Here is a 12,551-nt window from a genome sequence, read left to right on the forward strand (position 1 = left end):
GTGGTCCTGAGGCTGCTCACGTGGCGCCCATGCTGGGAACTACTGTTCCACATTAAACAGAACTACAATAATCATCTAGAAGGGCCAAGTCTTCTAGCCTGCTACACTTGCCAGTCACCAAAGGGCCACTGATACATTGATAAAGGTTGCCCTCAAGGGAAACAGATCCCTCCAGGGGTGAAGCCTATTAGAATTCCAATATTTATGCAATATTGCTTATCTCTAGGAATGTATGATTTTAAAATTTCAGATACTAAAGCTTAATAGTCACCTTCTTGTTACTTGAACCGCTAGCAAATCATCACAGCTCATGAGCCCCTGAATAAAGAAGCTCCAGTGTTCACAACCACCATTTATTCAGATCAGTGGAGTCTGTTCAAATACTGGGTGGCTCTTTAAGAGGCCAAATGTAAGAGAGAAGAGTCCAAACTATGAATGTGCCATACTTATTTAACTGTTCTCCCTATTAATAAACATGTAAGTTTCAGTCCCAAATTTTTCACACAAAAAATGACAAAGAATATGATAAAAATGTGACAAGGAAGATACTGAGACATATTGGAGTACTCTACCCACTTATCTGGGTATTTCTGTGGTATAGACTATTAGAAAAAGAAATTTCAAAGTGGATCAAAGGCAATTAAATTCTTTATGTGATATAGTGCCTTCAATCCTTACATTCCAATTTTAAGTCTGAACATCTTCCAAAAAGAGGCCTTTGAGTACTACTCCAATAATTTCACCAGGCTCTGGGTCTGACATTTTACAGATTCCTTAATTTACAGGGTATAAGATTCAAATAAAAGCAGCAAAATACCATTATTTTGGTATAATTAATGGGAGCTGGTCAGTTAACAGTGTTTATTAAGTACTACCTTCTGCTAATACATGAAAGAAATGAAAATATTTAAAAAGAAAGAAAGGAAATCTAGTTCCTGACTCCATGCCAAGGTATGTTACCATTTTATCTGTAAAGAAGGTATGTGCTCCGGGTCCTCTGGCATCTTCTCAATTCCTGATATAAGCTGAGCAGCCTCCCTCTACAGGCCTTTGAACATTCTTTTCTATGCATTTTGATGTTCCCACTCCCATCTCCTTCTGAACTTAGCATAAACATCATTTCCTCAGAGAAGCCTCCCGAGGTCTCCTGTCTAGGCCAGGCTCACTGTTGTGTGCTCTCACTGTACCTCTCTCTTCCTTCAGAGAACTTACTGTATCATCCCACATTCATTAGAGTGAGGATATGCCCAACAACCATCCTCCTCACTAACCCATAGATTCCAAAAGATCAAGGACTGGGTCTGTCTGTCTTTATTACAGTTTTACTCATAGCATCTAGCTAAGTGATGGCTTATAGTTGAAGCTCAGTGAACACCGAGAGAGAGAGAGAGAGAGAGAGAGAGAGAGAGAGAGAGAGAGAGAGAGAGAGAGAGAGAAAATGAAAGACTGAGAAGGAATAAATATGAATATAAAGAATATATGACTTCCAAAAGACTGAGGCAAACACAGATATCTCTTCTTACTACAGATCTGTAGTAGGTATTTAAGTATTTGGTCTTTATGAAAAATGGAATAATATTGTTAAAGAAAATTATGAGAGTGAAAAATGCATTCTTGTATCAATTACTCTAAGAGCAGTTATTTTTTTCTGTAGTTTTTCTGCTTGTGTGTGTATGTATTTTTTGTTTGTTTTGAGGCAGGGTCTCACTCTGTTGCCCATGCTGGAGTGTGGAGTGCAGTGGTACAATCATGGCTCACTGCAGTCTCGACCTCCTAGGCTCAGGTGATTTTCCCACCTCAGCTGTCTGAGTAGCTGGGACTACAGGCGCACACCAACACGCCCGGCTAATTTTTGCATTTTTAGTAGAGGTGGGGTTTTGCCGTGTTGGCTAGGCTGGTCTCAAACTCCTGACCTCAGGTGATCTGCCCACCTTGGCCTCCCAAAGGATTACAGGAGCAAGCCACTGTGCTTGGCTGAGACCTAGTGTTCCTAATCTTTGTTTAAAGGCATATTTTTATAAAGTATAATTATTTATGACATTAAGAGACTAGAATTAGAAACAAAATTTTATGTGACAAGGTTTTTTCCTACAGAAACAGAGTTATCATTTATAGAAAGACAAACTTAAAAATAAATAACTTTTAAGGCTATTGAATAGAAAACTAAATAGTAGGTGCATGATTTGAACATACTGTATACTCATACTTTGGCATCTGGACACAGTATTACACACCTGTTTTTGTATGTTAGACGAACAGTCCTTGTACCTTCACATTTTCCAGGCTGCTGTTCTTTGGAAGCCTGTTCCCATTTGGAAATAATGTCACAAATCTAGAAAGAAAGTGGAAAACTGAGATTTATAAGGCTTTTCAAGTCAACATTTTTTGAAGACAAGTGTGTCTGTAGACTGAAAATTTTCAATTAATATCATCAAACCAAACATACTCAAGCTTTTTGCTTTCAGCGTCTGTGCGGCTCTGAGTTTAGGATGTACTTATCAATTGCTCTTTGGTCCACTTATCCTTTTGGACACACATTAACTTTGGACTGTGGCCATGCATTTTTTACTCAAAAAGGAATCTTAATGCACAACTGCCTGAAACTGGAAACAAGAAGATTCCAGGGATTTTTTCATGATTTGGTCACTGAAGAAGCAATTTTTTCAACTTCTGAGTTCAAAAAGATTGTAATAACTGAAGTTATGTGAAAGAAATCTGAAATATCATTTATGGAAAGGGTCTAGACCCAGGTATAGCTATTTGATTTTTCCTTCTCTAGGCTTCAGTTTTCTCATTTGCAAAATAAGTGCACTGTTTCTCTAAGGTCCCTTGTGGTTCTATAATTCTATTTTTTTCTCTTTTTATTGAGATGGAGTTTCACTCTGTCGTCCAGGCTGGAGTTCAGTGGTGCGATCTCGGCTCACTACAACCTCTGCTTCCTGGGTTCAAGTGATTCTCCTATTTCACCTTCCCAAGTAGCTGAGACTACAGGCACCCACCACCACGCCCGGCTAATCTTTTTGTACTTTTAGTAGAGACAGGGTTTCACCATGTTGGTCAGGCTAGTCTCAAGTTCCTGACCTCAAACGATCCACCCACCCTGGCCTCTCAAAGTGCTGGGATTACAGGCATAAGCCACTGTGCCTGGCCTAATTCTATAGTTCTAATTATTGCCATTACTAAATGGAAGCTCTATTAAAGTTATTTTACTATGATCTAGAAAAGATTCTTTTAAAATCTCTCCCTCTTCATTTCCACAGGTCTGTTTTCTTTTCTTTTTCTTGAGATAGAGTGTTGCTCTGTTGCCCAGGCTGGAGGGCAGTGGTGTGATCACGGCTTGCTGCAGCCTCAACCTTATGGGCTCAAATGATTCTAGTGCTTCAGCTTCCAGAGTAGCTGGCACCACAAGTGTACACCACCACATGGGGCTATTTTTCGTAGTTTTAGTAGAGACAGGTTTTTGCTGTGCTGCCCAGGCTGATCACAAACTCCTGGCCTCAAATGATCTACCTGCCCAGGCCTCCCTAAGTGCTGGGATTACAGTTATGAGCCATTGTGCCAGGCCACAGGTCTGTTTCATAAACCATTTTTCATTTCCAGCTCAGGCCTTCCCTAATTCCCAATGCTGAACTTAATCTCTCTCTTTCTGTGCTAAGTTCACAGCACTCTTAAAACTTTTATCATTTTCAACCCTAGTTCAAGGTTATCTGTGTATAAGGCTGCTTTTCCCTAAGCAGGTGTTAAGTTCACTGTGGGCAGGGACTATTTCTGGTCCTTTTGTATTTCCCACAGAGTCCAGCCAGCCATTGGGATACAACAAAATAGTTCAGTCAGTATTGCTGAATAAATGAAAAAAATGGAAAGCCATTTTATTAGAGCTTGTACATACCTACCCTTATTATCCTAATATTTAGAGTATCATTACCATTACTAACACTTTGACTCTCTTTAATATGGAGTGTGTATGTGTAGAGATTGTGTTTTAAGAATTCTGTGGGTTCAACAAAGTCCTGCATTTTTTTTTCTTATCCTGGAGATTAGATTGCTTAAATTTTTGGAAAACTCCTGAACTAAACTTCTTGCAAAGTTTACTCTTCTTGTAAAGAGTAGCTTCTCTGCTATTCTCTGGGCTTGGTTCCTTAAAAGGACTTGGCTTCACCTTGATGTTTCCTTGAAGACAATGCTCTAAATCTCTGCCAGAAGGATCGTCTGTGAACAACGCAAATCCAGACTGTGCTGGTTTCCTCATTCCTGTGTCCTGGTTCAAAGTATTCAAAAATTCTTCCACTGTGGTAGATGCATCAAAACCGACTACCTAGACAGAAATAACAAAGCGGTTCTCTTAATAAGAAATATAGAGTTTCAAACTGAGATTTCAAGGATAAAACAGAGTGTACTTGATGCATGATTAATGATAACACATATTTTTCTAGGTCCTTTAACTTTTTTTTCCCAAAGCTCCTCTGGAGACAATTAATAAGGATACCTCAGCAATCAGCTTGCTGAAGAATCAAAAATCTCTGCATCAGCCAACAGACATGAATCCAAAATCGAATGATCAATTGATAGCTATACATATTTTGCAAAGATATTATGCTTACCCATTAGAAGCAAACCAAGAACTATAGTACAATATGCTATCTTTAATCAAATGGAAGAATATAAACAAGAAATATATTTAAATAAATAAACACTTTTATGTATTTAATGTTTGTTTCCTTAATAGGCAGTTAAGTATCTGAATTCTGTGACAAAAGGCATATGGCTACAAAGACTAATTGCTAGTTTGGGAACATGTTTGCTTCAATTAATAAGCAAGCATCTAGAGCTGAGAACTGGAAGGGCCTAGTGAAGTTTTCCCAGATAATTTCTGAGATTTGGAGATTTTAAAAGGGACTAAACCCGGTATCAGTAATTATTGCCACACCTAGCAGGTGTACTGATGGGAGAAAGCCCCAACCAAAGTGTTTTTATTTTCTCTCCATCAGAATCACAATGGTAGGGAAGCCCATCACTTGGTTCAATACAGATTTGTTATTAGTGTGAATCCTTTGTAGCAAAACTGTTTCAAAACTCAGCTATTCTGATAGTAAGTCTAAAATATTTATATGTTTATCACTGCCAGGTGCTGACAAAAGTAGGCAGAGAAGTCCCTGTTCCCTATAACAGAGGTTGTACATAGGCTTGTCAGCTAAGCATATTTTCATCAGGAAACCTACCTGGTATATCCCATTCATGAAGTGCACAGGTATACTAAAGGGCAAAGAATGGTGATAAGGGTTTCGGAGAAGAGTTGAAAGAATTTCCATCCTTGAGGGTCTTGCTTCTCTGTCACCATTTTGTTGCGTTCTTTCTACACATCTCTGGCAGTAAATGGCATATTTTCCAAATTCTGTCCTGTAATACAAAACTTAAGATAAAATCTAAGAATAAATTTAATTGACAACCTAATATATGCAACCATTAAGAAAGCATCCCTAGTACTTTATCACAATGGATTGGGCTAATTTCAACAGCAACTTTTTTTTGAATGATAACACTAAACTGCTGTAACTTTTCTCAAATTCCAGCCTCTTTATTTTTGCAACTGCTTGACTCAATCGTCCCCAACCAAGCATTCTTCATCTTTACTGTATTATCAGAGTCATAAGCTGAATTTAAAATTACCAGTCATAAGTCAATATACAGTGATTTAACAAATATAAAAAAAAGCAACCGCATGAAGAATAGTAGAGAGTTAACTTATAAAAACATGTTACAGCAGAATTCTCTTCTGAAGAACATGGTGGTTAATGCTTGACTGCTAAGTATACAAGTATAAAAATATTAACAGAGGTTATCTTTAGGTAGCAGCGGTGGCTCATGCCTGTAATCCCAGCACTTTGGGAGGCCTAGGTGGGCAGATCACCTGAGGTCAGGAGTTCAATACCAGCCTGGTCAACATGGTGAAACCCTGTCTCTATTAAAAATACAAAAAATTAGCCAGGTGTGGTGGCACATGCCTGTAGTCCCAGCTACCTGGGAGGCTGAGGCAGGAGAATTGCCTGAACCTTGGAGGTGGAGGTTGCAGTGAGCCAAGAATGTGCCATTGTACTCCAGCCTAGGTGACAGAGTGAGACCCTGTCTCAAAAAAAAAAAACAAACTTCAAACAAAAATATTTTTTCTTTATTCTACAGAACACTGCATTTGTTAAAAAATGTTAAGCATCAGACAAACTCATTAGAGCAAATAAATGTAAAAGTTGGATAGAGATTTTATTTGTCCTTGTTTGTTACATATAAATTTTATGGCTTATTCAAGCACCTATAAAACATGTTTGTATTCAAGTGCCCTGTAGGCAGATCTTGATCTGGGGGCTCCTCAGTGACTGCAAGTGAAATAACATGACCTTGATCACAGATGACCTTGATCACGGAGGCCCCAAAATGTATTATGAACTGTAGAATATTTTCCTATTGCTTCCAAGTTGGGTTTTTGTTGCTGTTGTTATTTGTTTGTTTTAGTCCAAGAGTTTATTTAAGCAACCTAACACAAGCCTCTTGGTGGACAAAACGACCCTGGATAAGCCTTGGCTGGGTGACCTGGGCCCCTCTGTAAGAAAGCCATTCTGGAAGTTGAACATTCAATGTCTTTTTCAAAGGAGTAACACTTCTGAAGTAATTCCAATACGTACAGTTAGAAAAGGAGGGAAGACCATGGGAGAAATTTTTCACATAAAATAATTCAACGTGGAGAAAAATAGTAAAAGGAAAAACTAAGGAAATGAAATAGTTGCTTTTATTGAATGAATACTCACTAATGCTAAGTCATTCATACTTGAAATACACATACACTTTTCACTTAAAAATATTCTCTGTCAGTTTTTCAAGCATTTATTGCAATCTTCTGCAGGAGGTAACATAACATAGGAATACTTTCCAATGTCTACATCAATGATAACCAAAGGCTTCCTGTACCAGTATTTATTTCATACATTCTTCTGAAAATGTACCTGGCAGGTCATTAAATACTTATGATTTTTCGTAGATTTTCAGAGACCACATAAACAGTTCAGCTGGCTAGTATTCTGCACACCTGGAATCTGCATTCCTCTTTAGGTGAATCCTGAGGAGCCACAGGAAAGGATGATGGGGAAGGAAGAGCCCAACGCAGAGTGCCAAGAGCTGCCAGCCCTGGGCAAGGAGAAGCACCACAGGTTAGATATAACATCCCAGTTAGAGATCCACAGCAGAATTCATGCAATGGGCTGACGACAGTCTCTCTTAACCCAAAAACGTTTTGCTTCTTTCACATATGCATGATCTGTTTACAGCATTTATAATAGGTTAAAAACAAAAAACTTTACATTGGGTCAGATCTATGATCCATCTAGTTGTGTATATGGTTATCTACAATGAAGGGACCAAAGAGTAAGCAGACATGGTGCTCCTTTTGACATCGCACAAAAAGATTACAAACTCTGTTTCTTTTTTGTTCACTTATGTATTTACTCATTCATTAAAATACAAGTAACAGTTTTGAGAAAGGTAGACTGCAAAACAGTAAAAAACACATGCCCTAAATCAAAACCAATCTACCTATACATACATAAATAAGGGACAAGTATAAAAATATTAACAGAGGTTATCTTTAGATAGCAGCATTATATGTGATTTTTATTTTTCCTTTGCTTTGTTTTGTATTCTTCTTTCCATGTTTTTCAAAGAAGTACAAAACATGTTACAACAAAATTCTCTTCTGAAAAACATGGTGTTTAATGTTTGACTGCTAAATAAGATTAAAAAAAGTCTTTAAACAAAAATAATAATTTTTTCTTTCTTTATCCTATAAAACATGCATGGCCAGGTGCAGTGGCTTCCACCTGTAATCCCAGCACTTTGGGAGGCCGAGGAGGGTAGATCACCTGAAGTCAGGAGTTCGAGACAAGCCTGGCCAGCATAGTGAAACCCTGTCTCTACTAAAAATACAAAAATTAGCCCGGCGTGGTGGTGGGCACTTGTAATATCAGCTACTCAGGAGGCTGAGGCAGAAGAACCACTTGAACCCGGCAGGTGGAGGCTGCAGAGAGCTGAGATTGTGCCACTGCACTCCAGCCTGGGCGACAAGAGGAAAACTCCATCTCAAAAAAAAAATGTTAAGCATTAGACAAACTAATCATTAGAGTAAATAAATATAAAAATAGGGTAGAGATCTTATTTGCCCTTGTTTGTTATATATCATTTTTCAGTCACTTTAAAAAACATTATACTAACAAAGAGGGAGAAATAGGCATTGTCCCTGCCCTTAAGGAGCCTACATTCTACTAGGAGACAGTTATATATTTAAACAGTAAATTATAATACAACATGGTAATACCATGTATTAACTTTTTAAAGCATAACGAATGGGAGGAATGAGTTAGGGAAGGGATCACAGGAAATATGTTGCTTGGGCTGCGCTATAAAGTCTATGGGAGGGAAGTAAGAGGAGAGATCCAGGTAACAAATACCATCAGGTGCAAAGTGGAGAATACCACAAAGGCAGAGCATGTTTGAAGGATGGGCAATTTATTCATTCACTGTATGCTGGAGGCAGGAAGTGGAGAAAGATGGGGACAGGGAAGACAGGTTATGAAATGCTCTTGATGCAGATGAAGCTTAAGTTTCAGATTCCCTCTTGGGCACAGGCCCTGGGAAAGGCCCTGTTAACTGTGTTTACAAGGTCATATGTTTTCTAAAATATGCAAAAGTCTTCCATTTCAAGTATCTGTCTTAATGAGCATTTCACAAACTGTTTAAGCTTCAAGTCTCACAAGACCTGGATCCAACCCTGAGAGTCCTGTATGCAAAGGTAAAAAATTTCTGATTTATCTGGTGACTAACAGGGAGTCAATACAAAGATAAAAACAGGTGTTCATTGAAGAATAAACATAGATGACTACAAAACACCTAAAAAATATATTTAACTGCACTAACAAAGAAATGAATCCTGGATCAATAGTGAAACATCATTTTCACCTGGAAAGAATTTAAAATATGCTGATTATTGTTGAATATAAAGGAAAATTCTAAAAATGAGTTCAAAGGAATTCACTGGACCTGTACACGAGATTTAGGTTCAAAGATGTCTACTGTAGAGGTATTTATTACAGTAAAAATTTGAAAAATCTAAATACATAGTAATCAATGTTAACATCACCATTAATGTTTTGAAGAACATCTAAGGATATAGGGGAAATGATTATTTTCTACAGTTTAAAAAAGTAGTACGGGGCTGGGCACGGTGGCTCACGCCTGTAATCCCAGCACTTTGGGAGGCCGAGGCGGGTGGATCACGAGGTCAAGAGATCGAGACCATCATGGTCAACATGTTGAAACCCCGTCTCTACTAAAAATACAAAAAAAAACTCAGCTGGGCACAGTGGCACGTGCCTGTAATCCCAGCTACTCAGGAGGCTGAGGCAGGAGAATTGCCTGAACCCAGGAGGTGGAGGTTGCGGTGAGCCGAGATCATGCCATTGCACTCCAGAGTGAAACTCCATCTCAAAAAAAAAAAAAAAAAAAAAAAAAAGTAGTACGAAAACTGTAACTCCAGTAATATAAAAAACTGTGAGTATGTACACACCAACATACATACAGTTAAATATAAACACATAAATATATAAATAAACCAAAAAGTTAGATATGAAAATATTAACAGCTATTTTTCTTATGCACACACCAACATACATACAGTTAAATATAAACACATAAATATACAAATAAACCAAAAAGTTAGATATGAAAATATTAACAGCTATTTTTCTTCTGCACTTTCTGTATTCTCCAAATATCTACGCTGAATGTGTATCACTCTTACAATCAGAAAAACAATATCACTTTAAATTACATGTATATGTATCTACCTGCAATGGTCCTGGTTGATTCTGTGGCTGTCTCCGTCTTGTCTGTTTAATAAGCTGACAGCAAATTTCATTCTGCAGCTCAGGATGTGTCAGACAGATTTGCAAAGCACTCTGGGCTAGAGATATATGGTAATCAATTGCAGGGGAGTCAACTGCAGCATTTATAAAAAGCTGGCAGGTCTGAATTAAACAAAAAGGAGATATATTCAAGGTGAGGAGTGATAAGATTTATTGTGCATGAATTATATCACTTCTCTTTTCAGCAGTAGTTTTTGTTTAAAACGATGAGAAAGGATATATTATGATAACACTAATCAAAAGAAATCTGGAGTCACTACAATAATAGCACATGAAAGTAGATTTCAGAGCAAGGAATTCTGCCAGAGATAAAGAGGGTCATTTTGTAATGATAAAGGGGTCAGTTCATCTAGAAGACGTAACAATTCTAAATATGTATATACTTAATAATGTAGCTTCAAAATACATACAATCTCATCTGGTGTATTTTTCATTTTAGTCATTGCATTTTTCATCTCTAAAAATTCAATTTGCGTCTTTTTAATATCTTCTTAAAATGTTCATGCTTTCCTCTACCTTCCTGAACATGTGAAATATGGTGGCCAATCTCCAAAGTGGTCCTCCATGATCTCCATATCTTGACATTCAGATTCGTAGGTAATTCCCTCCTGTATTCTACCAGGGTTGGTCTGCTTGACTAGTAGCATGTGGTATACCATTTCTAAGACTCACTTATAAAAAACAATGTGCTTCCATCTTGGTCACTTTCTCTCTTTCCCTGTTAGATCATTTGCTCTGGGGAAGGCAGCTGCCATGTCTTGAGCAGTCATTTGGAGAGCCCCATAAAGTGAGGAACTGAGGCAGCTCTGCCAACAGCCATGTGAGAGTTTGGAATCCTCCAGCCCCATTCCAGTCTTCAGATGACTGCTGCCCCTGCTGACAGGTTGATGGTACCTTCACGAGACTATGAGTCAGAACCACTCAGCTTAACAGCTTCCAGATTCCTGACCCTTCAAAACTGTGTGAAATGCCAAATGTTATAAGTCATTAAGTGCTGGGGAAATTTTAAATGTAACAACAGACAACAGACAGAAATGTCCTTATCCACCATCACCTGCATCATTTCTAGATATGTTTCTAGGATTACTTTTTCTCACCCATTATATGTCATACTTGGCCCAATTCTCTGTATGCCTCATGATCTTTGACTGGATGCAGACGTGTGAATTTTATATTCTTGGGCACTGGACTTTTTGATATGCTTTAAATATTTTTTAGCTTTGTTCTGAGATGACAGTTAAATTACTTGGAAACAGTTTGGCACTTCCAAGGTCTCTTTTAAGTTTCTTAGAGAGGGCCAGAACAGCCTTTAGTCTAGGACTATCTGGGCTATTTTCCTGAGGCAATCATCATCTCTGTACTCTATTTGATGTCCAATGTATCAGAGATTTTTTCCATTCTAGAAGATGGGATAACTAATCCCAGCTCTGTATGAGCTGAATTTTTTTTTACCTGTGTCTTTCTGTCCTTGGCCTCAGGCACTTTCCTCATACACACACATGGTTAACAGTTCTCAGATGAAAACTGAAATCACCAGAGCTCTCCCTCCCTCCCTCTCTTTAGCTCTCTCCTCTCAGCCCTGTGATTTTTTCTTTTTTGAGACAGAGTCTTGCTCTGTTGCCCAGGCTGGAGTGCAGTGGTGACATTGCAGCTCACTTCAACCTCCACCTCCCAGGGTCATGTGATTCTCCTGCCTCAGCCTCCTGAGTAGCTGAGATTACAGGCAACTGCCAGCACACCCAGCTAACTTTTGTATTTTTAGTAGAGACAGGGTTTTCCCATATTGGCCCAGCTGGTCTCGAACTCGTGACCTGAGGTGATCCACCCACCTCAGCCTCTCAAAGTGCTGGGGTTACAGGGTAAGCCACCATACCTGACCAGCCCTGTGAAGTTTAACTACCTTGGCCTTCTCACATTCTGAACTCTGTCTCTGCAACTCAGAAAGACTGCCAGGCTCTATTTGGGTGCTCCCTCTCTGCACAGCAGTCTTGAATCTCTTGACAGTAAGCTGCAGCAATCACAAGCTTATGTCATTAGTTTTCAGCAGAATCTGCCCCGCACTGCCTATATTCATGTCTGAAAACCACCGGCGGGCAAATCTAGTCCCTGTGGCTCCATCACGGCCCAAAGTAGTTCTTCCTTTACCTTCTAACTGGTTGATGCTTGCACACATAAAGCATGCTTGTACACACATGCTTGCACACATAAAAGTGTCTAATTTTTGTTTATTTTGTGCCTCTCACTATCTTACCAAATTATCTTTCTGTTTATAGCAGTTTTTTAGTTTGTTCTTTTGGGTATTCTGGGTGTACAAATATACCATCTGTAAATATTTTCATTTATTGCCTAATTACATAGGTTAGTTCCCTAACATAATGTTAAATAATAATAATAATGACAAACTTTACATAATTTATACTTTAATTAAAAAGTTTAAAAAATAATAATGGAGCACATTTTTGTCTTTTTCTCAATTAAGTGGAAATGTTTCTAACATTTCTCCATAAAGCATGATGCTTGTTTTAGCTAAAACAGAAATATTTCATCATGTTAAAGAAGTATCTATGTATTGCTCTTGTATAAATGTTA

The 12,551-nt window shown here is 38.3% G+C and overlaps 1 protein-coding gene across 5 annotated transcripts in view; it reads right to left on the reverse strand.

Annotated features, from left to right (window-relative positions):
* Positions 1 to 12,551, reverse strand: part of PLEKHH2 (pleckstrin homology, MyTH4 and FERM domain containing H2) — a 139,848-nt gene that overhangs the window by 23,215 nt on the left and 104,082 nt on the right. For 4 of the 5 annotated variants that reach the window (XR_008476403.2, XM_054245013.2, XM_054245015.2 and 1 more), the window contains 5 exons: positions 9,885 to 10,064; positions 7,076 to 7,173; positions 5,216 to 5,397; positions 4,160 to 4,311; positions 2,235 to 2,332 (listed from right to left, as the gene is read on the reverse strand). Coding sequence is in view for 4 of the 5 variants with exons in the window: in XM_054245013.2 (XP_054100988.2) it covers positions 2,235 to 2,332; positions 4,160 to 4,311; positions 5,216 to 5,397; positions 7,076 to 7,173; positions 9,885 to 10,064 (710 nt within the window). In the remaining variant the exon portion in view is untranslated. Of the gene's footprint in view, positions 1 to 2,234; positions 2,333 to 4,159; positions 4,316 to 5,215; positions 5,398 to 7,075; positions 7,174 to 9,884; positions 10,065 to 12,551 lie in introns of all 5 variants that reach the window. The other variant, XM_078349436.1, reaches the window with a different exon arrangement.

The sequence above is a fragment of the Callithrix jacchus genome, chromosome 14 (assembly GCF_049354715.1).
Source record: "Callithrix jacchus isolate 240 chromosome 14, calJac240_pri, whole genome shotgun sequence".
Taxonomy (NCBI): Eukaryota; Metazoa; Chordata; class Mammalia; order Primates; family Cebidae; genus Callithrix; species Callithrix jacchus.